General features: G+C 47.2%; 1 protein-coding gene across 2 annotated transcripts in view; it reads right to left on the bottom strand.

Annotated features, from left to right (window-relative positions):
• Nucleotides 1–257: 257 nt before the first annotated feature.
• Nucleotides 258–27,640, bottom strand: part of LOC144137592 (death-associated inhibitor of apoptosis 2-like) — a 103,543-nt gene continuing 76,160 nt past the window's right edge. Inside the window, exons 7-11 of one of the 2 annotated variants that reach the window (XM_077669515.1) lie at nt 25,305–25,492; nt 14,145–14,317; nt 13,666–13,883; nt 10,733–10,827; nt 258–2,630 (exon numbers count right to left, since the gene is read on the bottom strand). In XM_077669515.1, the coding sequence (XP_077525641.1) occupies nt 2,380–2,630; nt 10,733–10,827; nt 13,666–13,883; nt 14,145–14,317; nt 25,305–25,492 (925 nt within the window). In that variant the 3' untranslated portion in view covers nt 258–2,379. The remainder of the gene's footprint in view (nt 2,631–10,732; nt 10,828–13,665; nt 13,884–14,144; nt 14,318–25,304; nt 25,493–27,640) is intronic. The other variant, XM_077669516.1, reaches the window with a different exon arrangement.

Here is a 27,640-nt window from a genome sequence, read left to right as displayed (position 1 = left end):
TTTTTCTTTTTGCTCCTGGGAAGTAGGAAACTGAGAAGTATGTACATGTGTCTATGGTGCTATACAACAGCCCTTACATTTTATGTTCTGGATGATATCGTCAAAAGGAAAGGAATAAGAGTAGGATATGTTGTCCCTTTTATGGGAATGAAATGTTCAGGAATGCCTTTAAATCAGAATCTTACCGGTCAGAACAAGTTATGAAACTGTGCAGTGCAACACAGTGTATGATAGAAAAGAGAGCCCATTGTAGACACCGTGGACAGCTAGTTTTTATTATTTCACAATTGGTTACATTGGCCCCACGCAGCTTGTATAATCGGCTGTTTCTGTATTGTATCTGAAAAGGGGGAATGGCGTAAGTGCTTGCCTTCTGTCTATCTCTGAGTAATGAACAAATAAAATTCACAGTAGTGCCAATAAGGACACCATAAAAAACCAACATTGCTTAATTTTAAATCACTAGCCTTTGGAAATTAAATAAGCTCCGTTCAATCTACAAATACTTTGCTTTAACATAAAATTGAATATGAAAACGATCAGTTTTCTAATACATGAGTAGAGAAGTCAACACAATCAATTAATCATAGGTCCTGGAAGCTGTTCTGGCTGGCGGCCACGAATAGAACAAACGTGATTCAATGACAACATGAATACTCGATAGCAAAGTGGCTTGCGAGTCTCCAGTACTTGTGCTTGTGCAACATACAAAATATTTAACGTTTGCTATTACATTGGTATCAATTTTAGGATCAAGCACTCTTTTTTAATCAATCTTGCATTTTGTCTTTATGGTACATTTAAAGAGTAATGTTCTCACTCCCAACGAAAATGGCTTTTACACCGTGGTGTCAAGAGGTGGTATTTTATGCACGATTATCCCATAGTCCCATCCTGGACAATGTTTTGGATGAATGTAGCTGTTTTTCAATGAAGACTACTGGTTACAGATATACGGGCCAACAAACCCACATAGTAGGGGATTTGTAACTATTATAGGGTGCTAAAAAGCATAAGTACGTTTATAAAGCCTCGCAGTAGCATACACAGCCCTCAAAGAAGCTAAAAATGGGTTAAATAGGTCGGGACTCGTATTCGAAGCATCTAAAAAAAGCCACACGATTCTGAAAAGTTAGTCATGTAAATTGCGCAAGATTTGATGATGGCACTGTTCGTCCGTATTATTTCGTGAGAAAATGTCGTGGAGCATGGACTTAAAGGGACCCTGCAACACTTCCGAAAAACGCTTTCTCTCTTTTCTTGGCGTCTGGAAGCAGTACGAAACCTGCAGTTATCGTCAGCCCGGAGAGACACTGCGTGATTTGCTCGTCGCAGCATATGCGCCTTCAGCTTCTGCTTTGCTTTTGTGGCATTTTTGTTAAGTGGCTATCGAATGCGTTTATTGCTGCAACTGAAACAGCCGGCCAAAAGCCGCTACACCGCTGTAATGACGTAAGGCGAGTGCTCAAAGAACGCCAAGACAGTGAAACAGGAAAAATCTTTCGAACGAGTTTCTATGTTATCTGGCGGGCATTGAGGAGTAATGTTTCGCTGTGGGACTTCGGGACCTCCTACATAAGTACCGGGTGTGTTTATTGACTGCGTTGTGAACGCTTTTGGGATTTAGAAAAAAGTAGAGAAAAGTGTTGCAGGGTCCCTAGAGGGGGTGCCACACTACACGAACGCCGTCGAGCAACTACGTGACGTGTTTCGTGGCAGAGGTTATACATAATAAGGGAGAAAAAATGGGCGAAACATTTTGTCGCGAGAACATGGCGTGGAGGGCGGCGCCGTACAGCGCTGCGCTCCCCCACCTACAACTAAGCCGAAGCTCTGTTTGGCGCGTGGCCTCGCTCAGGCTGTCCAGTGGGGGAAAACTGGTATGTATACGTCGTCCTCTTTAACCATTGTTCCTGTCACTTGTCGTGCCGCCGCGTTACACGTTTTTGGGAATGTGCGGGGTAGCGATTCCCGTACCTTTCGCCGACGAAGACAAAAGCTGCCACCTGTAGCGAGGACAAGTGACGCAAACCATGCTTGAAGGGGAGGTGATATATTTTCGTCTCGGTCACCGCACAGACGGTGGGAGCCCACGCGCCACACAGAGCGTCGCCTTCGTCGCAGGTGAGGAAGCGCAGCGCCATTCGCCACTCACGAAGATTTTTAGCAAGACTGGCGTACATGTTCTGATTTCTGCTGCCAGCAAGCTTGTTTGTTTTTGTTTGCATTTCCGTTTTTTTGCGTTTCTTCTCTGCGTTTTTGCTTTCGTTCCTATGTTTTTGTTCTTTTTCTGTTTTTTTTCTCTTTTTCTTGCATTTCTTTCTTTTTCTTTTTCTCTCTTCCTCAAAATCGATCAAGATGAGCGCTCTGATGCCACCATCAGGAGAGGAACGCCCGCGCTGCGGCAGCAATGGCCGCCCGGCAGACGGGGCAGTTGGAGAGCGCCGACGCGCAGGCGGAGCACGCCACCAGGTGGCCGCACGGCAGGAACACCACGCCCACCTCCGCATCCAGGCACACCTTGCACAGCCGCCGCTCCTTCAGGCGGCGGTTCTCGAGGACCACCTCGGCTGGGTCAGATGGAAGGGGCGACGACACTTCACCTTTGGCAGCCGCACTGACCTCGCCACCTGCGAAAGCCAACCAAGACGGAAATAAAACTGACGAAAGAAAAACGTGGGCTTCCTTTCAAGAAGAAGAAAGCTACGCGCACGTAAATCAACCCGTGCGCGCTGCCTTGAAAGCTTTTGCCTTAATGAACAATAAACCACTGTATCCCACGGAGGACTCAAACGCACTAAACCCGACTTGACCTTTGAAATAAAGTTTTCTCTCTATCTCTTATGATCCTCACTGAACCGGTAGTGTGAACTCTTGAAGTAAAATGTGGACACACAGCCAGGGAGAGGGGGGACAGGTTCGACCCCATCCCAATTTTTTGAATGTCAAGTCTTTCATGGGTACATAAACTCGAAAGTTTTGGTTTGTCTGTTTGTATGTCCCTCGATTCCGCCATCCTGCCAAAAGTAAATCAATTCTGAAAGGAGAAGATCACATGGGCCAAAAATTTCCAAACCACTAAATCTGGTGCTATCATTCTTACTTGTCAAAATTGTGGAGGAAAAATAAAAGTAGCATATTTGGGGCAAAGCATCAACACATAACTGGGATTAGCAGTGCCATTTTACTAAAAAAATAGGTGTGTGATTGATTATTGGGGGACCAAATTAGACATACGGGTTTCAAAAGAATATTTTGACCGAAAATACAAAAAGAGCTCGCCCCCGAGTCTAGATTTCGTGGTGACATTCCGAGCACACCGTAAGGTTCCAACAGGCGGCTCGCGATGAGTGGAACGCCGGAAATTTTAATTGAATTGAGCAAACCTGCACCATATTTTTTGTGCGAGGAGCGAGATGGGAAAGGAAGGGCGGAAAAGGTTGGCGGGGGAGGGGAGAGGGGTATTTACGTTGCTGCGGCGGCAGGCGATTATCGTATTTTGAAGATATCTGCAGCCCAAGTTAGCAGATATGCGGCCATTTTTTTAGGCAGCGTGTAAGCGCATTATTGTGTTTCTTTGTGCAAAACTTGTCCCCCCCTGAACACATACCCCCTCTCCCCAAAAATAGGAAAGCACGAATATATTGTGCCCCAAGAAGCGCGAACAAAAGGAAGGACGCTGCAAGGGGTGTTGTAACTTGAAAATGAGATGTTTATTAAGACTTACCTCAGCCGAACCAGACATCAAGCGTTTTCTCTCGGAAGAAAGAAGGAAAAGGAGTAGGAATAAACTTGATTTAAGCGAGCCTTAGGTGCTGCTGTCTGGGCAATCGCCTGGTGGGGGGTTTCCTCTAGTCCGGCATACCCTGGCCTGTGCTGGCCACCTGGGCCCTCTATACCAGGCTACGCTAGGAGGAGAGGTCGGAGCTGGTCAACTGTGCCACCCACTGCTCGTAAGTAGGTTGGGGATTGGGAGTAAGGGACGGAGTTTGTTTACACCCCCATACCAGATGGTATAGGGTGCCAGGATGGGGGCAGTATTTGCAAGATGCGGGGTAGAGGGTGGGGTACATTGCATGGAGCAGGGTATTGTGGGGGTAAGAGTTTGTAGTCGCCGGAGTATTGTACCTTTGGTTCTGGATAGATGTGGGGGGGGTGCTGGGTATTGTTGGCGCCCGCGCCGGTAGTGGGCGAGTATATCGGCGTATTTTTCAGGGGCGTAGGCGTGAGGATGTCGTCATCTTGTATTTTGTCACCCTCTTGGGAAACGGCCCGGTGTGTAGGCGCGCGGGCGGCGGCGTGTGCCGACTCATTTCCTTTGAGTGTTTCGTGGCCAGGTGACCAGACAATCTGTAGTTCAGGAAGTCGCTTAATTTCTTTTAGTATAGCCAATGCTGGTAGGGAGATTCGTCCGATCAAGAAATTGGAACGTGTCTGTACGAGCGAGTTGGTAATCCATCATAACTTTGTTAAGCGCAGCAAAGAGAACACTGGACGAGGGATACAAGGACGAAGAAATTGCGGCATGCAGCTTGGGAGTTTGTCAGTATAACTGTGTAGTCTTCGCAAGTGGTAACGGCTATGGCGATAGCAAGTACTTCTGCTGTTTCTATAGATTTTGTAACGGTCCTGACCGCGGTTAACTCTTTTCCGCTGGCGTTGGTCACACTGGCAGCGTGGGCAGATTTGTGGGGGTATGGAGCGAGTGAAGGGGAAGTGGTCGTACTGCACATGGGTTGCCCGTGCTCTTGCTGCTCGTCGTGCCTTGTTATAGGTCGGATGCATGTTACGTGGGATTGGAGCCACTCTGGTGTGTTGTCGAATTGGTCCGGGAATGCGTGTCTTCTCGCCTTGCTTTTGTGGGGTCGAATAGCCCAGCCGGAGGAGGGTCGCTCTTCCCGTGGTGGTGAGTTAGAGGCGTGTGAATTGAGAAATTCGGTGCGGTTCTTGGATTTCTTCCCACGTATTGTGGGCGCCCAGTTGTAGTAGCTTGTTTGTTGCCGTTTTAGGGGAAAATCCTAGTGCGGTTTTATAGGCTTGCCGTATCGCGGTTTTAAGTTTGCTTTCTTCGGGGGTTTTCAGGGCTAGGTAAGGAGCACTGTATGAAATACGGCTGATAAGGATGGCTTGGATTATGCGCAGAGTATCTGATTCTTGGAGGCCAAACCTTCGGTGAGAAACTCGGCGGATAAGATGCATTAATTGTGAGAGAGTACGTTGGAGTGGCGGAATTGTTTGGGCACCCGACCCGTATTTCGGAATAGTGAGCCCCAGAATTCAGAGGCGGGGGGGGGGGGGGGGGGCGTTAAGAACGGGTTGAATATTGATGCTGAGTTCAGGATCCGGTATAGAGTTGGCGCGCTGTTTAGGTGTTCGCTTAGACAGTGTAAGTAAGGCGGATTTTTTGGGGGCACATTTCAACCCCCGGGCTTGCAGGTATTGTTGTACTACTTGGATGACACTTTGGAGGGCGCCTTGTTGGTCACCCATGGAGCCCGTAGGAGTCCAGAGTGTGAGATCATCGGCGTATAGGGCGTGTCGCAGGTTGGGGATAGTTGTCAACAGAGGAGGTAGATCTTTTATGCCGATGTTGAACACTAGTGGAGATATCACTGAGCCTTGGGGGGTTTCTTTATGCATAGTTTGGAAAGCGTCGGAACGGAGGTGCCCGATTCCCACTGTTGCAGTGCGATTGGTTAGGAATGAGGCAATGTAGTCATAGAGACGTTGGCCGCCGTTAGTGGAGGCGAGACCTTCGAGGATTGCTTAATGAGTGATGTTGTCAAATGCTCCTTTGATGTCTAGAGCCAGGATCGAGAATTTGTGGTGATTTGTAAGTTTGTCAATGATATCTTCTTTCAGTTGAAGTAGAACATCTTGGGGTGAGAGATGTGAGCGGATTCCATACATCGTATTCGGGAAGTAACCATTGTCCTCGATGTGGGGTGAAAGTCGGTTCTTGACCATGTGTTCTAGGAGTTTTCAAACACATGGGGTTAATCAGATGGGTCGTACATTTTTTGTATTCAGAGGGTTTCCCGGTTTAGGTATGAGGGTTATTTCTGCGTGTTTCCATTGTGGTGTTAGGGACCCAGATGTCCATTGATTGTTGATGTACTGTAGTAGGTTTTTGAAGGGCTATTGGGTCGAGGTTGCGAAGTAGTTTGTCCGGAATTTTGTCTTTTCCCGGGGTGGTGTTTCTTGCGAGGTTACGCACAGCGGCTTTCATTTCGGCTATTGAGAAAAGTTCATCTAACTGTAGATTGGGGGTACTGGTGTATGGTGGGATAACTTGCTTTTGGATTACCGATGTTGCCTTGAGATGTTTCTATAGTTCTTGAATGAGGTGTTGTGCCTGGATAGTTCTGTATCAGTCTACGTAGTTGATGCGCCGTCGTCAATTTCGATTCTTTTGTTCCCATGAGGGAGCGGAGAAAATGCCAGGTGCTACGGGTTCCCAGAGTTCCTTGAAGTTTATTGCAAAACTCCGACCAATTTTGTTGACTTAATTTACGAGCGTAAGTTTCTGCTTCTAGCGTGAGTTTGGCGATGCGAATCCGCAGCTTACGGTTTGTTTTTTGTTTTCTCCATCGTTTCAAGAGTCCGTTTCGCGCTTCCCAGAGGTGAAGCAGGTGGGCATCAATGGCTGGGTTATCTTCAGTTAGCGCTAACTCTTTGGTATGTTTCGAGGCTTGTGTGAAGAGGTGTGCGGTCCATTCTTGTTTATCGTCGATGGGATCACTGGGCGGATTTTCACGAATTTTTTTCCAGTCAGTTAGTCTGGCCGTGCCAATTCGCTGGTGATTGTTTTTGCGGTGTGGGATTTGAAGTTGGATGATGTAGTGATCGCTGCCTGAGGTTTCTTCCAGGCAGGACCACATGGCATCGTTGATTGTGTAGGTGAACGTGAGGTCAAGGGAGGTGTCTCTTGAAACACTGTTGCCGATGTGGGTAGGGCTACCGCAGGTATTGCAGAGGTGGAGATAATTTTTTGAACGGCTTCTTGAAGCAGAGTTCTTTTGCGGTTATTTCTCAGATAACCCCAAGCTGTGTGCGGAGCATTGAAGTCTCCGAGGACAACGAGTTTATGTCCTTTGGTGCGTTGGCGTACGTGTTTTAGTAGTCCGTCAATTCCAGAGAGGGATGAGGTGGGTGAGCTGTATATATTTATAATGTAAGGCTGCTATGCGACTTCCTGCGGGGCAGCAGTTCGATGAATGTGTAGTCTACTGTGGTGGGTAGCGTATGTGCCTGTGCCGTTTCGGATGCTTGGTCTAGGATGGCCGTTCTGGATTTGGGGTCTGTGGTGTATGCTGTGTATCCTCGTAATGCAATGTGGTCGGTGTCAGTTTCTTGTAGGACAATGATGTCAGGTGAATTTTGCTGTGTAAGTGGAAGGAGTGAAGCTTGCTTGCTTCGGTACGATCGTTAGTTCCATTGCCATACAAGTATCGAGGACGCAGGCGTTGAGTCGTGAATAGGTGGATTAGAAGGTGTCATCATCGGATGGGAGGTTAGGGGTTGCGTTCTTGGGGTCTTGGGGAGCGGTGTGTTGTTTGGGCTTTTTATGGGCTTTGCGTTCCGTTTCTTCAATGACGACTAGGCGTTCTTCTAGGGCAACAAAACGGCTGTAAAAAAATCTCAGGACGCCTAATCATTTCTTGTGCGTTGAGAATGCAAAAGCATGAATGTCCGGTTAAACGCCTGAAACGCCTCCTTTCACCTTTTTTGTCGAGGCGCTTTTAACATTACCGCTGGAGAGACCTTGCTGTGCGGTCCGCCCAAACGCTTTCCAACGGCTGTGACCTGTCGCCTAGGCGGTGCGCCCCAGCTCACTCCCTCCGCCGTGGCATCGGAGAGTTGACAACCGCAGTGAACTTCGCTGTTCGTTCTTCCTCTCTCCTCGTCTGTACTATATTGGCGGGGACGACCAACTGTGGCTACTGCGGGGTTGAAGCGAGGCGCTATGGAACTCCTCTGTAAAGCGCCGTTTTTGTCTTAGAGGTGCTGATGCCCGCATTCTATTCAATCTCGCGCAATAAAACGCATAGCCATATAGAGTGCCTCGTTTAATGGAGCGCCTACTAAGCGGCCGTTTTTCTGTTACAGGCTCCAGACGCCGCTTTTAAAAGAGAACCTGATGCGCCTAATTTTCCGTGTATATTTTGCGTCTGTGATCAAAAACTCCCGAGGCTGCAACGTGTCTTCGAAGCGCGAGTCGTTCCCGCCAGGCGATGAAAAGAAATCCCGCCATCTCCACGAAGTGAATGATGATGAGAGGGGAAAGCTAAGATCCTTTTCGGTAAAACCGTGAAACATTCGCCCGCACATCATGTAAAGACTCGACACGTCAAGCTTACCATCGCTCCGTTGACAAGCCTGTCGACGACGTCCATGTTTGTGGTGATTATGTAGGGCTTGTTTGGGATGATGAGAATCTCCATGGGTAAGTTGGCGAATTCGGTGTGTGTCATTTTAGCCACCTTGGCCGTCGTCTTCTGCAGACCATCTTGTGTCGCGTACCCCCGGTACGTGTCTTGAGCTCGCAGGCGACGAACGACAACCTCTTCTTCTTCCTCTCCTCCTTGTTAGGTAGCAACGAACGCGTTGAACGTTTTGACCTCTACGGCCAATCTTTGGTTGGACAATCCCTAGGGGGATACTGCCACAATCATCATTAATGTGCCGGATACAGCAGCAACGAGGGACGGCACAGGGCCCGAGCAAGAGGAGCTTCGCCCATAAAACGAATGTGCCAGTGCCTATCCCCTCATTTGATAAATTTGCGGATGACCGCGCAGGCAATGAACCCGCCGGGACGTTTGCCTTCCTCCCGAAGGGAACTCGGGACTTGGGCCCGAGAGCGACGTACGCACAGCACGCGTCGAGAAAGCATATATTTAATTGGTGCTGTTTAACTTACAGGCCGAAGTGGTCCGAGTAGGGACAGACATAGGCTATAGGGTTCCATGCATTTTTGTTGTGGGTGTACAAAAACTGCTCGCTGCAAAGCCAGCTTTGTCGTTAATTCTCAGTATAAAACGGCTGTGCAGTTAAACCTGAATAAAGTGACCCTCTATGTAACAAAGCCCTGATTTTAACCCTTTAACGCCGGAATTATGAAATAGGCCGCAAAAAATTTCTTTTTTTTTGTGTTTCGGCTTTAAACAGACACCGTGATTACATTCCACAGTTGTATTATCTGGGATGCAACTTAATCGCCGACTTTTAGGTTTGTCGCGAATTTGCGACGACAGGCACTTCGGCCAATATCTGGAATGCAACATTATCGCCTACTTCGTCCTTATCACCTACTTGGGCCATCCCTTTGTTTGGGTTTTTTGCGTTGCAAAAAGATTGGTCTGCTGGACGATGTGATGCAGTAAGCTGTCATCAAAAAACTCTTTGAAATACTCAATAGGTGATAGCACATTGTCTTTTTCAGGAAGAGTGGTATTCCAGGATGGTATTTCCCGCTGTTCTTGACAGTCTGTTTTTTTCCACTTCACTGCCTGTTTGGCAGAGGCAGTTGACAAAGGCACCACGTCACCGTTTTCATCTTCACTGCTTTGGCGGAGGGTCTCCCAAGGGCGCAGCTCGTGCTTGTGCATGAGGATTGTAGTCAACATCGTCGTAATCACTGTCACTAAGTCACCTATCGTCACTGTTATCCTCGGGTGCCAGGCGTGTGCAAATCCCTTTTCTTCCATACAACGATCCGACATCCATCCTCTGCCACAAAATAAAAAAAACCATCATACCTGCAGTCACCGCAAACTTAGGCAGAAAACGACCGTGCCACCGGATGCACCGTGACAAGAAAGCCTGCTTTAAGTGTTGCGCACCGTACTTATTTTGCAGTTATGCGCAGGTAAGCGGCAGCGGCTGTACAGTGGATCGCCTGCTCAGACGGCATCACACTCATGCGCCGATATCTACTTTCTGCATCAACCGGCGCTGCGGCTGCTACATGCGTGACGGGTCATTTTACGCAGCCGTAACGGGGACTCAAGATGGTGAACGCGCAACTCTGCTCCTGTAGGGGATCTATATACAGGAACTCTAGCCCGGTTAACCTTAGGGCCCCACCTTGCAGCATGTGTCCCAAAACAGTTGTCCCCATCAGACCCATTAGGTAGCGGGCGACGCGTTTGGCATTGAAAAAATACAGGCGGCGATGATTTTAACCATTACCCATTCGGGGCAAATTATCTGCCTCGCACGACGTAGACATTTGTGCGTAATTATGACGTATATATTTATTGCATAAAACATAAGGTTATGCAATGAAAATTCCTTGTGTTGTACACGTCCTTGCGAGTCCACTGTTCAATGCACTCTGGATATCTAATTTTTACTCTTTGTAGGGCGTCCGTAGAGCACCTTTTGAATCGCCCTATATAAGCATACCCACAAATCGAGTGTAGATGTCTATTGAATGAATGGCTGACTTAAGTTGAGTCGAAACGTGCCATTTTTTTTAACTTTCGACATTACTTTGTTACTTGAGCTTATGTAGAAGTTTTTTTGTGGACCTTAGCAGTAGTTTTCTGCAAGAAAAATTTGGAACCGCAAAAGTACGAAATGCAGAAGCCAGATATTTTACTGTAAAGGAGTGATGTATAGGTCACTGTAGGCAGCTGAAAGCTATGCCCCTTTCTATAAACACGCAATTTTCATTTGCTGCCTGCGAGTGGTATTTGTCACAGCCAGCTGGCTAGTTATTTCTCACCAAAGATGTTCTCAGGAAGTTCGGGAGGACTTGGGGGCGTCATCGTGGTGCCACTCGATGAAGACTGTTCGACAGGTGTCCTGCCATTTGAAGGCCTGCAGGTGTAGCACATATTCATCTGTGAGAACTGTGCCGCATGGTTGCTTTCCACAATTCTAGAAAGCTCTGGGAGGATGTTTGAGAAGGGAAATATTCTATGCCTATTGTTTTCGGACTCATATTTGTTATTTTTGGTTTCTAACCTCACGTTACAGAATATTTTCTCCAAAATAATTATCAATGCCAGTTTTGCAAGCGAAAAAAATTGGGGCAGCTTTGCTCTAGAGGCGCGAACACTGGACAAACAGCGAAGCTGGCGGCGCCACCTAGTTTATTCTAGGCTCGGGTGAGTTTGTACGTGGAGACTCGGCCACGTTTTCTGCGTGGTTATGCTTCGAGAGTCGGTCTAGTTTTCTCCGTGGTGACGTCGTTGGCCCCCCAAAGAGCGATGAAAATTCACTAATTAAAGTATGTGCATTGTACGCGTGCCCGCAGGTTCTGTGGTGAAGCTCCAAGAGTAGCCAGGGCGACACGGGGCGAGCGTTTGATCCAAAATTTTGAACTCCTTCGGTGGCCACCATGGCCTGGCGCAGGGGACTCTAATTAAGAAGTCGGTTACGCTAGCGCTTCTCGGCCCTTTGGCTCCTTTCATTTTGGCATTAAACTTCTCATTGCACCGTCAAAACTGCACCACTCGTCGCAACAAGCGATAGAGCGAGGCATCCTGCGACGTGTTTCCGAAGCCATGCTTGTACCCCTTGTATCGCGCCTGCCGCTGAATGTTCTCCATGAGGCAGGCCAGGATAATTTTGTCGGCAGGCTTTCCTATTTGTCCCAAGGTGGACGCGCTTTGGGAACTCACGCGCCTCGGGAACTGGCGAACTAGCCGGTTCGTGAACCGTCTTCGCGAACTCGGCGTCTGTAGCGCGAGCTTTTCTCGGCTTCCCACTTGAGGCGCGAACGCAGGTGAACTAACTAGGAGTACAGCACGCGAGAGAGCACGCCACGAACGTTGGTAAGAATGTTCTCGAAGGTCGAGAGGTGCCGGCGCGCGCCATAACGTCGTCGCTCGGCGGGGTTTACCTGCTCATGTTCGCCGGCCCAACCAGCAGCTTAAGCAGCATTCGCTGTTTTAAACAAAGCCCAAACTTTCCCAATAATTTCACCTCTCGGATCTCTGTAAATATTTACCGCTACTACAAGACAAGAAGCACGTCAGAGGGGAAACGATAAAAGTGGGCAAAAAGTGGCCCCTAAAAAATTGCCGCAATCGAAACGCACTAAATAATAAGAGGTCGCATAAATACCGTCGAGGACTATTCCAACTCATCTAAACATTTTTCCCTAAGAAATGGCGATGGTGCAACTACAAAGAGTGGAGCGGTTGCTCCTTAGACCCGAATGACGCTGCCGGACAAAGCCGCACATTCAACAAATACCGCATGCACAAGCCATGTGCACGCCAGTGTCATTGGGGTGGGGACGAGTCAAGGCAAGTTTCGTTTTAGACATTCACTTGCCAAAAATATTATACAGCATCTTTGGGGTTGACAATGACAGAAAAGACTCCATGGCACTTTGAAATGATGGTACCTAAAAAAAAGACATACGTCAGAATGAGTGCGTGCCGTCAGCTTAATGCCCCCTAGTCCTCAAAAAGCAAGGTAATTCCCTACCCCCGGTAGGAGCTGTTGACTTGTAGAAGAGCTGGCAAAACATGAGCCACCGTGTAAGCTGTGAAAGAATTCAAAAGTTGAAGGTATTCACCGGGTTTTATATTCTCTCTCTGGAAGCTACCACCGCTCTGGCCATCGCTATTGCGCCTTCTTAGCCGACAGATGTGCGGTCCTTTAAGTTTCAAACTACCTTCGACACGAGGAAAAGTTGCAGCAGCTTTGCGAAAACGTGCTCTTTTCATAGAAGCAAAGCTGATAAGATTGCAGGACGAATTCAAGTCTTAATCTTCTTTACAACCCCACTAGAGCCTAGCCTTTGATCGTAAATTTATTTATTTATTTATTTATTTATTTATTTATGCATTTATTTATTTGCTTGTTCGTTTCTTTACTTGCTTAAACATACTGCCAATACCTCGCGGGATTCTCGCGGGAAGGGCATCTACACAATACATATCACAGTTTTCGAGCTGGGCTTACACAATCGGCGGTATATACCACACATGACGGGCTCTAATCGACACTTTGAAATATTGTACTGCAACGAAACACAATTTTGCGAATGCATACGTATAACAAAAATAAAATATAGTATACAGGCTTCGATAATACAGGTTACAACATCGATCTGCGCATGAGATTACTGATTTTATACTCTTCATTACAAACCTTCTCAAGGATTGACACTTGCATTGCAAGATGATACGCAGATTCACCAGGAGATAAAAACTTATAGTCACATTGTGTTAGGTTTTTTTATTTTGACCAGCTTTAAAACTCTGTCAAACTCGTGGTACCAGTTAGTGAGTTAATCAGCAAAGACGGTGGAAAGGTGGAAAGGCGGTGGAAAGGTGGTATATATGTTGCCTGAAGGCACGTGTAATATATCAAGTTTCTACCACCTTACAAAAGAATACTCTTATCCTGGTAGTCCAAGATTAAAAAAAAAAGAAACTTACCAAAAAGGTCACCGCCTGGTTGTTAATCACGCTTCTTCGCAAGAATGGGGAAACGCAAGGTACAAATCAGCTTTGTTGATGAAAGTATGATGATGATGAATTAACTTTTTTTGAGTCGAGGTGCTGATGTTAGGTGCTGAAGTATGAGAATAAAAATATTCTGCGGGTAGTGCAGCAGCACTTCGGAGGATATCTTAAAATGACTTTCAAATTCAAGTGCTAACCCCCATCAGCGTCTTGGCGAAGTATGCCTTCTCACCTTGACAGGGCAGGCAGCTTTCGGTGGACCCGCAACAACTCTTCGTTGCCTGCAAATTCTTGGCTCTGTTCTGGTATTTGCCGTACTAGAGCTGCACGCTGGCTCTCTGCGTGGACGGGCTCACGCAGGTAGTACCGCTCTGGTTGCGCCAGGCCCGTCAGCTCAGTGCCAGTATCTTTTTTATCGACGAATGGCGCTCCACACGTCCAGGCGACCACCTGAAAACCGTATTGTTCCCGCTCAGCTCCTTAAGACGAGAGACTGCGCTACAGTTTGTAACACGATTGTATCTTTGTGCCGGGAAATCGGGCAACGTACCGTCATGCTAAAGGCTAGCTAACGCTTGTCATTGCATACATTTGAGACATCCTAGCCTGACCCTGAAACATATTGGGCAAACAACCAGTTTGGCCTGCGCATAAACAAGCAAAGGAGCAAGGCCGCGCAATTTGGAAGAAAGAAAAGGAGGTACCACTAACCGAACTGAGGCGATGCCTGCGTAAACACTTCTCAATGAAAGCCTCGCCCTTGGACAGCAGCACAAACTGGCAGCGGGGAAACCAGCGGGCGTGCTCCTCCCACGGGTCGTCCGAGGCGTCCCAGTTGCACAAGACCCCGCCACAGTGGAAGCACTGGGTGTAGTCCTGCATGCCTGTTCAAGGGGGAAAGAGCGTCAGAGCGTGCGAAAGTAACTGGTGGCCCGCCCCACTCTTGGAAACACGGTGGGTGCTTGGGCAATCCTTAAAGAAATTTTACACGTACGAGTACGTTCATCTGAAAACTCAAAAGTCGTGGTTAAAGCGCCAAAGCTGCATTTCGCTTATGTAGTTCACCAGGGCGGAGCACTATGCTTTATTTAAAACTATCAACCTTAAGCACAGTGATTTTGCATTTTGTATATTAAATCACCCTCAACGCACCTGGCAATGAACGCGTGATGTCAGATAGGCACGGCGCCTAATAACAGTGAAACACGGCACAGTAATGACATTTAAATAAACGACATTGTTGTTGATGTCATCTGGTTTCACCGGATGTTTGGCTTCACCGGCCCTGATTTAAATTCCCGGCCCCGCTTGAGCCAGCTAAATGAAGCCAGAGCCCCACCCAGGCCTGTCACACCTAGCCTAGTCTTCGGTCGGGCCCTGGCGTTTATAAGTGAGCCTGCAGGCGAGCGCTGCCGGGGTCCGTCGTCTGAAGCCCAGGCTTCATCCGGGCCAGGTCATTTCCTTTTAAGCCTGGAGAAGATCACCGTGTCTGAGACAAGGCTCGGGCTTGGACGCTGAAGAAAATTTGTTCATATTTGGTTCAGTGTCTTCGTGGCGGGCAATCAGACGGAGCATCAAGTCTGTACAAGCAAGTCATGAACTGAAATGCAAAAAAATTAGGGTTAAGGAGTGCATGTACTCTAGCCTATAGCAGTGCAAAACACGTGCATGAAAGGACATTTGAGTCAAATGGCTTTTGAAATTTCAAATGCCATTTGAACTGGAAGGAGTCCCGCTGATTTACACGACAATTCTCGAAAGCAGTTGAAAGTTTCCGCGTTCACCCGCCATGTTTTGGTGTCGCCACCGCTGCCCTGTTTCGTCCATGTAGAACTACAAAAAATCATTTTAGAGTTACAATGATTCACAAAGCCCAAGTATTAGTGGTAAAATTGATTTTAACATACAGACACGAGCAAACCATGCACAACGTAGGCAGCAATCATTTTCTTTTTTTTTTTCACCGCCGGTGTTGGAAGTACAAAGCTGCCTTGTAATCGTAGACAATGTGATGGTAAACAAGAGGAAACGAAAAGTGAATAATATCGAGCTTTTCACAAGCATGTCTTACTCGTGAATTAATAATTTTGTAAATACGGCATGCAGAAACTGCGTGCCAGAGTACAAGCGTTCGCGTTTCAATGACTTTTGAGGTTTCCAAAGGTGGCTTGCCGTGCTCCTCTGACTCACATGGCATAGCCATAACACAATCCAGCCTGTGTCGCAAACCCTGGGTTAGCAAAGACATACTGCAAACAATCAAGCACAAAAACCGTCTGACCAAAATGTTCATCACTAGTACAGATCCTCACGTATTCAAAGAATTTAGGCGTCTCCGAAACAAAATGGTTAACATTGTTAGAAAGGCTAAAAACAGCTACTATACTACTATAATAATTTATTTTCTCAGGATATGAAACGATCTGACCTGACGTTAAAGAAAATAAATTCCGTACTTAGCCATTCCCGAAACAGTCAGCAAACTACAACCATTAATTATGAAGGTCGGACTGCATCGAGCTCACCGTTAGCCAATTCTTTCAACGATTTTTTTATTCATCAATTTTCAGACACGCGCTCAGGCTGTTACGATTCAGGCAATACAGCTTTAAACGTGAACACTACACCTGTGTTTCTATCTCCTACCGACGTGCAGGAGGTACGTGGTGCTATCCTAAATTTAAACAATAGTGGTACTTGCGATGTCGATAACTTGCAAATTAGGCCTGTTAAATTTGTTGCAGATTTAATCACGTTTTCCCTGGCACATATATTTAACTTATACTTGTCCAGTGCCACATTTCCCCAAAAGATGCAAGTTTAGAAAGTTGTCTTGATAGTTACACGCGGGGACATAAAATGTCGTCAAGAATTATCGGCCCATTTCAATTCGGCCCGTTTTTTCTATAGTAATGGAAAACCGTTTACACCTTAGGCTATACAAGTATCTTTATAAACACTCATTACTTGGCAATTTTCAACATTGCTTTAGAAAACATTGCTCTACTGAAACTGCCCAGTAAAACAAAAAGAAATGATATTACACAATTTCTTGAATCATTGCTTAACTTTAGGAATTTTTATTGGCTTATCAAAGGCATTTGATTCATTAAGTCATAGAATTTTGGTGAGTAAGTTACGTTCCTACGGTATAAACGGCATTGCTCATAACCTCATGTGACCGAAAACAGTAACGTACACTCTGAACTTAAGTGCATTGAGGCTGGAGTCCCCACGGGAAGTATACTAGGGCCTCTGCTGTTTTCCTTGTATGTGAGTGACCTGCAGTACGCTGTCTCAAGCTCACAAATATCCCTTATTTGCTATGCAGATGATACAACCCTGTTAGTAACCGGTAAGAAAACCGAAGACATTGAAAAAATTTGCGCAGATGTGTAATCACTTCTACTTCCTGGACTGAGCAAAATTCTCTAGTAGTCAATACTCAAAAGACTAAAGCAATACTGTTCCGACCGAAAAATACAACTGTTCAGCCTCACGTCTGCCTTGGTCAATACAATATAGAAATAGCTGAATGTATAAAGGTCTTAGGAGTGTACTTTTCGAGTAATCTCACGTGGGATTGCCACGTTAATGAAATACACAAAAAACTTTGCAAAACAATTAGCTTCATCAATAGAAGTAGATACCTGCTGCATGAGCGCATAAAGCTCTTGTTATTGGCCTCGAGGACATACCGTGGCGCCACCTACGAATGACGTCACTTTTTGGACGCCGGGTCGGGTTGTCGTCTGCTACAAGCGTACAACCCATTTCCTGTGCGTATGCGGCCGCGTGTTTTAAGTGCGAATGCACTTTATAAGCGACCCCAAACCATCCACCGCCGGCGGCGGCGGCGTCCGCAGTGCTCCTCTATATTTAAGAAAGAAACAGCATCCGGCGCCAGGTTTCGATCCGAGGACTTTGCGGGCCGCAGCCCGACGCTCTACCGAATAAGCCACGGACACGACGCTGATATCGGTGTCAGTAACGCGCCTTATATCTTTAACGCATTCAAACTACGTCGTCAGCGGCGTGCGTTGGCGACTCAGCGGCGTTATAGCGGCTTGATAACTGCGTGGTGTACACGTGATACTACAAACCCGATGGAAGAGATGGAAGAGAAGGCGGTGAGGCGGTGGGCTGCGGGGGCCGAGCGCAAGCGCCGCAAGCGGGCCGACAACCGTGCATTCGCACTTTCACATTCTCCCCCTCGGGGAAATGCGGGGGAATTTTTTTTTTTGTGTGTGTCTCTGGTCACCGTCCCCACCCCCCCTCCTCGTGGATTTGATGTGCAAATTACCCAAAAAAGTTGTCTGCAACCCGAATAATTTTGGGCAAGCAATCAGCGACTCCCTTTTTCCCGGCGACGCCACCGCGCCCCACAGCTCGTACGCAGCCAGCTAACGCCAAGGACGATGCAACTGATGCCGAGAAAAGTACGTTGTAATTTCATTATGAAATAGTGATATGACATGTACGAGACTGTGTGTGCAAGGAAACACCTTGTAACAGTGACGGAAGCGCGTCGCTCACTTGTGATCTGACCGCGCGTACTGCTCGCCTTGCCGGGTAAATGAATGACTACGTGAGAACGGTGATCGGATTGCTTCGCCGCTCATGCTTAAAAGTGTTGCTATGATGCGCAGTTTGGGTTAAGCAGTGCATATTTCCCCTACAATGCTTTTTATAATTATTCCCGGATTTGATTAGCTGCCGTAGCCTGTACTCTGCACGACTGACATGTTTACTTTTTGCGACAACTTGTCCACAGTGTATGAATGGTATGAACGCGAGTTTTCAACTCCTTCGAGGGGGTTTGGACATGGCTATATTTAGTTTTCATTAGGACTTCGGCGTGAGAATGTATAATTGCAACGTGGGCTCTTGTCTGTTTACAGTGAGCCTGCCTTCCTCTAGCATCAATTTCGAGACTCACGATTGCTCACAGAGGCGAGGCTGTGTACGGCGAAACAATTCGTTAATGATTTGGGGTAATCGGGAGTTTTAAAGTAGGAGAACCGAGCAGTGGGGGCCCCCCAAGTGATAGGGGAACCCAAACGCAACACGCACGCCCTCGACGAGAGGGTGTCCTCGAACCGCTTGCCGCCGGCTTCGGATGCACGTAATTGAATGTTGGGAACGTTAGGCTGAACGTCGCGGCAGATATTTCATCGCCGCTATCGTTACAGTTGCGAATGAGAGTCCCTAATACAACTTTTCACTTCACTGTCACCCCCTTTCTTGTATGTGTAACTTTGTATCCGCGGTAAATGACGTTTCAAGCGATCGATGATCAAGATACCTGCCACAGCATCGGCCGATGCTTGCGCGCAGGCATTACCTATATTCTTCGGCCGCTCGCCGCACCGCGCGTGAACGGGCCGGGCCGCGTATTCCCAAACCATATCCCGTAGGGGCCCAGGCCGACCACACCCCCTAAGCAGGGGCGCAGACAATGAGGTTAAAAAATTGCAATTTTTTAACCTCCTTGGACGCAGCACCGTGACGTCTCTACCTATATGTGCGCGACTTCATGCGAGGTGGATTTTTTTCTTTTTTACCCCTCCCCTCGTTTCGGCTGCTTTGCGGGCGGCCGATGGTTTCACTCCGTGGGCAACTTGTGTTGTACTATTTATATTTTTATTCCTGCTATTTCTTGTTTATACATTTGCATACTTTTTTGCGTGTGTGTGGCTTATAGTTGACGCACGAGCTGTGACACAATGCTGGCGAATTAAAAGGCCGGACACTACAGAAATATATATATGTGGTAGCTAAAAATGCGTCGCAGGAAACAGACACAAACTGCTCATCTATACCCATCAGTGGATCTCTAAAAGTGACAATTTTTTGCCGCTATTTGGACTCCCAGATAACTATCGCAAAAATAGTGCGCCAAGGAGATAACTTTTTTACTTAGTTTTATCTCTGCTGGACTACCGTGACTTCAAGCTCACGGGAAACTACTCATTAGTCCCAGCGAAAAGAATATACGTATCTGAGTGAGTGTAACACTGCATTAAATGAGAGGCCATGGGGCCCTGGGGGAGCAAGGATGAGGAGAAAAGGGGAAGGTCACAACTCGCAGAATGAACACAGTTGCAGTCTTGGGGTCCTAATCGCAAAATGAACACATTAAAGTCAGTCAGTGGCAGCAAAACGCACAGTTCACACTTAAATGTACAGTTGACACTGTGGACAATGCGGTTCACACTGAAAACAGTGCACGCTGCAGACAATTCACACTGTATACCGAACGGGGAGGTCGGCCAGGCTGCTACACCAATTTGTAGAGTCTGTTTTCAAGGGCGTACTCGGTAATTGCTTCTAGTGCGGTGGGATCGTCACTGACCCGACTAACATGTTCCTGTGCAGTCGCAGAGGCGGGACCTAGAGTTAAAAGCTGGTGGCAATTACGGTCGAATAATGGACAGAGCCAAATTAAGTGGTAACGATTTGGTGTGCCTTCCCGATTACAGTTGGGGCATCAGCGCCATTCGGATACTGCTGGAGCTGTCTATTTATAAATAACGTATCTTATGCCGCAAAATCTCTGTGTGCATGAAGCACAAATTGTTAAAAATAACGAATCGACATTGGCAACAGCGTGAGTGGTAGCACGCATGATTACTGATATCAAACTCGGCCTGATGGCTTCAGTGAAGAGACTGTGGTCAAGAGAGAGAGAGAGAGAGAAATACTTTATTTGAGGCCAGCAGGGAGTGGGAGGTCGGGATGCGCAGAGCCTCCACATCCCACCCACGTTCACGACGTCCTCGGGACTAGGCCCCGCCGGTGTCGGCGTGAGCGGTGCGCGAAAGGTACTCGGGAGTTCGTCCCTTTCCCCCCCGTCTGCGACTCGCTCCGCTTCTGCCTGGCGAGAGCAGCCTCGAGCTGCTGGACGGCTAGAGTTTGTGCGTTCAGGTCCGTCGAATAGACGGCACTCGTTATGGTGTCCGGCAGCCGGCCGTAGAGGTCGGCAGCTTCCACGGGGTGCACTGCACAGTCCCACAGGATGTGGGCCAGAGTTGCGCGATGTTGCCCGCACACACTACACACGTCACTGGCGTACACGTCCGGGCACACGTGACGCGCGAGCGCCGGCGTGATCACTGACTGTGTTTGTAGTTGGCGTAGTAGCACTGCCTGCTGTCGTGTTAGTTCCGGGTGGGGCGCTAGCCCTGTACAGAAGACATATATCAAACTCCTCGAGTACTTCAGTTGCTGTACAATCCAACTATTACTTAGCCCTTGGTTGGTATATATTTTCGATATTGTTTCCCTAAATTGTTATGACCAGCAGTGCAAATTATGCAGAATTCATGACCGAATGTAAAACGTGTACGTTTCAGCTGGTGTCTTTCTTATCAATGTATCACCCTTGCAAGAACGATTCACACATTCCATTGCTGTTAACAAAATGTTAGTGTTTTCCTTAGTGGCACTGTTCCTGATAAAGAATAATGCAATGCAGTTAATGTCAACGAAATTCAATGTAATAGTGCTTATGAAAGTGCCAAAATGTAGCAGCTCGTGCAGCTGTAATATTTCGCAAGAGTAGGACAGTTTGTTAATGTAGTCATGGGTAATTGGCTGCCTTTCTTGTAATCCTTACCTGCAGCACCGAATCGTGTTTTGAGGTGTGTATATAGTGAAAGAGCACCCAACTCAATTGTATACCCTTCTGTGTGCTGTAGAATGAGCTTTCAATGAGGGTGTTTGCTTTCCGGACCGTGTATAATTGCCACATGCGCGTGAAAGCGTCCATCCGCGCGCGCGCACTTCGAGCACCGAGTCGAGCGCTTATCTAGGAACACGATCGGAGGCCAGCGTCAACTTGCAAGAAGAGCGCGGAGAGATCAGCGGCTCAGGTACAAAAGGTTAGCTCCTGCCACATGTGCGTCAGCTTCCCCAGCGCCGCAGGCCAGCCCCGCCCACGGAGCGAAACCATCGGCCGCCTGCTAAGCAGTCGAAACGAGGGGAGGGGGAAAAAAGAAAAAAAAATCCACCTCGCATGAAGTCGCGCACATATAGGTAGAGACGTCACGGTGCTGCGTCCAAAGAGGTTAAAAAATTGCAATTTTTTTAACCACTTTGGCTGCGCCCCTGCTTGGGGGTGGGGTCGGCCTGGGCCCCTACGGGATATGGTTTGGGAATACGCGGCCGGGCCGGCGATGCCGGGACCGACCTCCGGGGACGGTCCGCGTAGATCGCGGCACATATTCGAGCATCCCTTTGAAAACCACAGCTTATGGCACTACCTCGCACAGTTTTTCACCACTCTAACATCCACATTCACCGCTGTCGAATTACGTTTCCGCAACTAGTGTCATTTTAAAAAGCGGCGACAAGTTGTTGCTCCCGCGACTTGTGTCGGTTCGAGCTGCTCCGTCGGCCGTGCGGGCAGGCACGGCGGGTGCGTGTGCTTCTGCGAGCAGTAAACGCTTCATGATTTCCTGCTTTATACATTCGTTGCAAACAAGGGAAATCTAGAAACTTAGCTTGGCGATCATCGTGGTCTACATTGTTGATCGGGGAAACGAGCCGCAACTTACGCTTCGGTCGCATACGTAATACACCACCACGCTCAAGTTGTTTGCGGAGAATGTACCACAGTTGATAGGGTTAAATCCCCATGACGTCAAACTGCGCTCGACGGACTGAGAATTAACTTCAAACGACGGAAATTAACACGAAAATACTTTTAGAACGCGCTTCCTAAGCGAAGGGTCACGCGCTGCAAGTAAACTGTGCAGCAAGATAGGAACGGTGATCCTACAAGTGACGTCAAAACGATCGCAGCGCCAGCCTCTCCAGTGGTGGGCCTCGCGGCCAATACCATTCCATAATCTCCCCTCAGCTTGGTTATGCGCACCTAATTTGGGGAACGATTACAAAAAAGAAAATTAACAAGTTGTTACTTTTACAGAGAAGGGCAATGAGAGTGGTAGCAAATGTTTCTTTTTATTCTCGCACCCAGGAATTTTTTAATGGGCACCGAGTAATGAAAGTAAATCACCTTTACTGCTACCGTTTGACGTTGTCTTACTGCGTGGCAAATAGGAGCAATAACTTGTTTTATAATGACCTATCCATGCCACAGAAAAATCTCACTGGCACGACACATGTTTCCCGGAGACGTGGTCTGTTCCGACGCCGCGAAATAACTATGCTTTTCAATCGATAACTTATACACTGCCCCATCTATCAAATAAATTTACAGAGAACGCTACAGATATATGTCGCCTGCCAAACAACCGTTTACGAAGCGTATTTCTGTCGTCTGACCGTGTCATTTCGGATTGCTTGTGGTCCTTTTTATTGTTATTATTTGTATTGGTGTACATTTTTGAAATGAATTTGTCCGAGAACAGTTTTTTTTTCTGCCATAGTGTAAAACAAGGAACGTGTATGTAAGCGTGCGACTATCCCTCTGGTCGACAAGGTTTTCTTTTTTTCTCGTGTACAACAATGCTTTTGTACAATGTACAACAATTTTTTTTTCTCTTCTGAGAGGACGTTTTCATAGTAGGTATTAGTCTTTCTTGGTGGTGTTTCTTGGTGTTTTCCTGGTTAATTCGCGATTATCTTTGCGTACAGTACTGCTATTTTGGTTTTTAAGGCGTCAGTGAAGACGCTTTGATAAAATGTATTCTTTGGTGTGTTTTACAATGCTGTCAACACAGGGGCATCCACCTCGTCAAGCTACTTCCCACAGTAACTTTTTGCGGCTGCTCCATCCTTTCGTTGGAAAGGAAATAAAGATTTGATTTGATTTGATTTCAGCCAATTGTCTTTGAAAAACGTCGTGTATAATCAAAGGTGGCATTTGAGTCAAATGACATGCCGTTCAAAGGAATTCGAAACGCTCGTGTAGTAGGGGTATTATACCGTCTGCTGTTCACATAATAACGACGTAATAACAGCTCGTATTCTTACACGCGAGACACCATCACCTTCGTTGACCCGATTCTTGGCAACTTCACGTGGTTTTCGCAGTCACAAGTTGCAATCGCTGAAATTTTCTGCTCCACGTTTGAATCCGCGAGTTTGTACGTGCCTTTAAATACTTTACCTGCAGTGGTTGCTCAGCGGTGGTGCTTCTTCTGCACGCGAGTTTGATTCCCGACCACGGCAGCCGCATTTCCATGGGTGTGACATCGAAAACACACCGGTACATAGACATAGGTGCACAGATCCCGGTTGTTTGAATTAATCCCTTCCCCGCTAGGGAATTCCTTGTAGTCGTATTTTTAGTACGCTCTATCCCAAAATACGAAATGTTGATGCGCTGAATGAAATTACACTAATACTGCACTATAGTGAGTATCAGACTTTCCAGGCACAGGCCTCCACCCTGGCCAACCACCTGACCTCCATCGGTGGATATGGGGACCCCACCACCACTCCCTCCTTGTGTTCCTTCGCGAAACGGGAGTTAAATTGTACCTGTCATGTAGTCTTTATGCCATCGGGTATCCTATCGCAATAAAAAAAGACCTAGCAAAACACGTTTTTAAAACAATGCGTGCAACTAACATGAATGCGTAAAATAAACTCGGGACATTCCTCTTAATGCTCTTTTCTACACTTCACGTCGGAACTATTAACGGCCTTGCCCATAAATTCAAAACCGAGCCGGGCCCAGACCCACGGCGTCGAGCCCGAGCCCGGCCCAGGACCACCCGTGCAGTGCTCTAGACTCTGCCTCTACGGACGCGATCGAGCGTCGCATGCACCCTCGACAGGCGCGGTAACTTTTGCCTCCACTCGCGTGCGTTGTAAAAATGAGTGTGGGGAATTGCAAGGTGGGAAAAAGGAAGTAAAAGTAAATGGTGGGGTGTAAATGCTTATAGCGGTGGGCCACTGAGAGAGCGAATGGCAACCCATCTCGCTGATGAAGCAACCAAACGTGACCGCGCTATTGCCGTTGAAGCACAAAGCATGGTTGGCACGGCGTTGGAAGGGCGAGCAATAAATTCCTTGTAGGGGACTTGTAAAGCCGGATAAATGTATGCGTATTGTGCTGAGCACAAAGTCCGCTAGGGGGAAGAAAAAGACACGCACGCATTTTTAGATGGCGAATAATGTTCAAGTAATACCTTATTTTGCTCACTGGATCTCCAAGACACCTGTGTGGCAGGTGCGGGGAGGGCCTATCCGTAGTTCACATCCTCATTGCATGCAAAGCACACGACATAACAAGACGCAAGCACGTCCCTCAACTCTACAGACAACACATTCCGCTACACCCAGAATTCTCTGTATCAGATAATCCCATGATTCCTCTACAACGCACCTTTAAGTTTCTGGCCGAAATCAAATCTTTAACCTCATTTTCTACCACGCGTAGTCATTACCTGGCCCTCTACACCAGCCGCCTTCATTGTCTTTAGTTGATTGCAATTTTTATCTTAATTACCGATTTTATTATCATTTCCTCTTCTCTGTCTTTTAGCCAGTGCTTTTTGGCGCTCTTTGCCCTAGCTGGCCTTGCGCCACAAAAATCAAACCATCATCATCAATACCTACTTTCAACATACTCAATAGTACTGTACTAGAGAACCATTACTTTTGACGGCCAGGGAGAAAAATTAAAATGAACTGGTGAATGGCTGTAACTTATATTTCTCGGCCCTGTATTTCTTGTCTCTCGGAGTTTCTCATGTTTTGAGGTGCCTGCATTCCTCGTAAGCGAGCTCGTTTGTCGCGGGCACTTGTGCTTTCGGCTTGGCCGCACGCCAGTTTTCAACACAAGATCAACTGTTTCTTGGTTAGCGGTGGGAAAAATCGGACTGCTTCCATCGAACACATCTACAAGCCGCTGTTGCGTGCACAGGAAACAGTGCTGTGACAGAAACCACTAACCAATGCAGAAGAATCCGGCCTTGACCAGTTCGAGGGGCCCCTTGGGAGACGTTTGCGGCCACTCATCGAAAGATCGCATACGGGCGTCGGGCGACGATTGGGAGGGATGCTTGGGGCCCACCACCTTCTTGACACCCAGGATGCAGAATAACTGGACCAAAGCTGCCTTCGGCTGCACTTTGCGGGGACTGCGGAAAATGTGCGAATATACACGCACAGACGCACACTTCGATCAGGCAAACTGAATCCGGGCAAGAAAGCCTACAGAAAAGCAATGCCGCTCCTTCGGTGTGTGCATACCTTACCGGCATGAAAGGTTTGCTTTGAAAACATTAGAAAATATAGCAAAAGCACTGCCTCAGAGACGCCTTTTAAACGCGATAGCAGTATTATGCTCGTTTTTCGATTATTTTTCTACGCTATCAGCCGTGCTCATAACGCGTCCACGGATATATGCAATCGCTGCCAAGCGGAAGCTGCAACCAGAGTCCTTCAATGCTTTGAAGGACTCTGCTGCAACTAAGGCAGGCAGGTGCGAGAGCTCGCCTGATTCTGGAATACGGCTCAGCGGCCCCTGGAGTGTTACAAAGAGGACAATAGTATTACGGTAAATATGAAAAGAGTATAAGTGCTTTGTACTAACACACGCCACTCTGTTGCTGCAAATAAAGGGGCTGCAAAAAAGAGTGGGGTGGGCCATCGCATCTAATAAAGGCCCCTCTATGCCTGACGCGAAACGACGGGACGCCATTTTGTACATAGAAACGTTTCCGCGCGACCCCATGAATCTCTACAGAAAATTGTAGATCAAAGCCTGCACTAGGGCAGCCAACACGTCAGAAAATAATTCATTCGATAAAACTTCCAAAGCCATGAAAACAGAGTATAACGTATACGCCGGGATGTACGAAAGTAGGATGGCAACACTTTTGGTAGTGGACTACCTTGACAATGTTTTATGGGTACGCGACCCTTGTACACGGAAGAATCGAAGAATCACAAATTCGAGCCAGAGCCATCCTCTTGAAAACGCAACTTGATAGTTGTATTTTCTATAGTTGTGATGAACTATAGAATAAATGCATAAAAATTGCTACAGAATATAAATTTGCAATTATACTTTTCTTTAGGCAGAATACCTAAACGCTTCGGTCAGACTCTCCTGTCCACAGTGAAGAAAGTTCCCCACATCTCGAATTCGGACACGAGGGTCTTGAACGAAACGAGGCAGCCGAGCAAAAAACACAGGAACTCCCGTACCATGCATCTTGCTATCACGACTACAGCCCTGCCCACGTTGAAAATTGTGGAGAATGTCTCCCCATCTTAGGCCTAGGACTACGATCCATTCCCGTAACACAAAGGGTCGCAACGCCGAAGAACGCAAAACCGTGGGCAGGAGAGACCATCTTGCCGAAGTTTTGCCTCATTACCTTACCATAGGGTAAGGTAGTTTTGTATGTGCAGGTCACCAACAACGTTCCACAGAAAACATTACGCTGTGCTAGCTAACATGAGGTGGCACACGGCATTTCATTTCGACAAATTTGCTGTGTACGTTCCAAGTTTCGACAGGCACCATGACATGCTCTCGTCGGTACTTCAGGGAATTAGGGCATCGAGGTTAGCGTTTAAACCTGTGACGCACAGCTTGGTATGCGATGAAGTTTACTGAGCCACATCATCAACGTCTACCCTAACTTGTTTGACCGGCGCAAAACGTCTGCTATAGAAAACTTCGAAGTTTAAAGGACGAGAGAGAAGGATGCACGAATATATTCTTGAATATGGGAGTCCTATAAGGGCTTCCTAGAAATAGCCAAATGCATCATTCTCCTTTAAGGAAGCTGGAAAGAAAGTATTATGCGAGCTTCAGAATCACCTTCACTGCCAGCTCCCTTCGAAAAAAATAATTTCTGAATTTCTGCTGACATTTTGTTCAGTTTTGTTCTTATTGATTCAACAAAAATTCAGCAGAAAGAAAGGGTGATCGAGTTTACACATTATTAACTGAACAGAATTTTTGTTGTAGTCTGCATCATGATTTTTCTTGTGTGGAGTTTTGCTGACTTTTTGTTGTATTCTTAGTGACGCATGATTATTATTTGTAGGCAAGTCATCAGCAAACGACGCTGTATACTATCTGCATGCGTCTTTGACATGGAAAGCTAGGTGTATTAAAACGTTATCACCCACTGTCCGGCATCCTAAGTCCTGCACCCACTTTCCTGCATAAGCCTAAGTAGGCAGCAGAAACATATTTTTACTCAGTGTGAGTGTAATATAGAAGTTGAATTTTTCAATGCAGTTGCGTTTTGTGTAGGCAGCCAACTCTC

Source organism: Haemaphysalis longicornis, unplaced genomic scaffold, assembly GCF_048455015.1.
Source record: "Haemaphysalis longicornis isolate Haplotype H1 unplaced genomic scaffold, Haemaphysalis longicornis Haplotype H1 scaffold_41, whole genome shotgun sequence".
In the NCBI taxonomy this organism is placed as follows: domain Eukaryota; kingdom Metazoa; phylum Arthropoda; class Arachnida; order Ixodida; family Ixodidae; genus Haemaphysalis; species Haemaphysalis longicornis.
The sequence above is the reverse complement of the archived record's forward strand: the minus strand, read 5'-3'. Positions and strand labels throughout refer to the sequence as shown.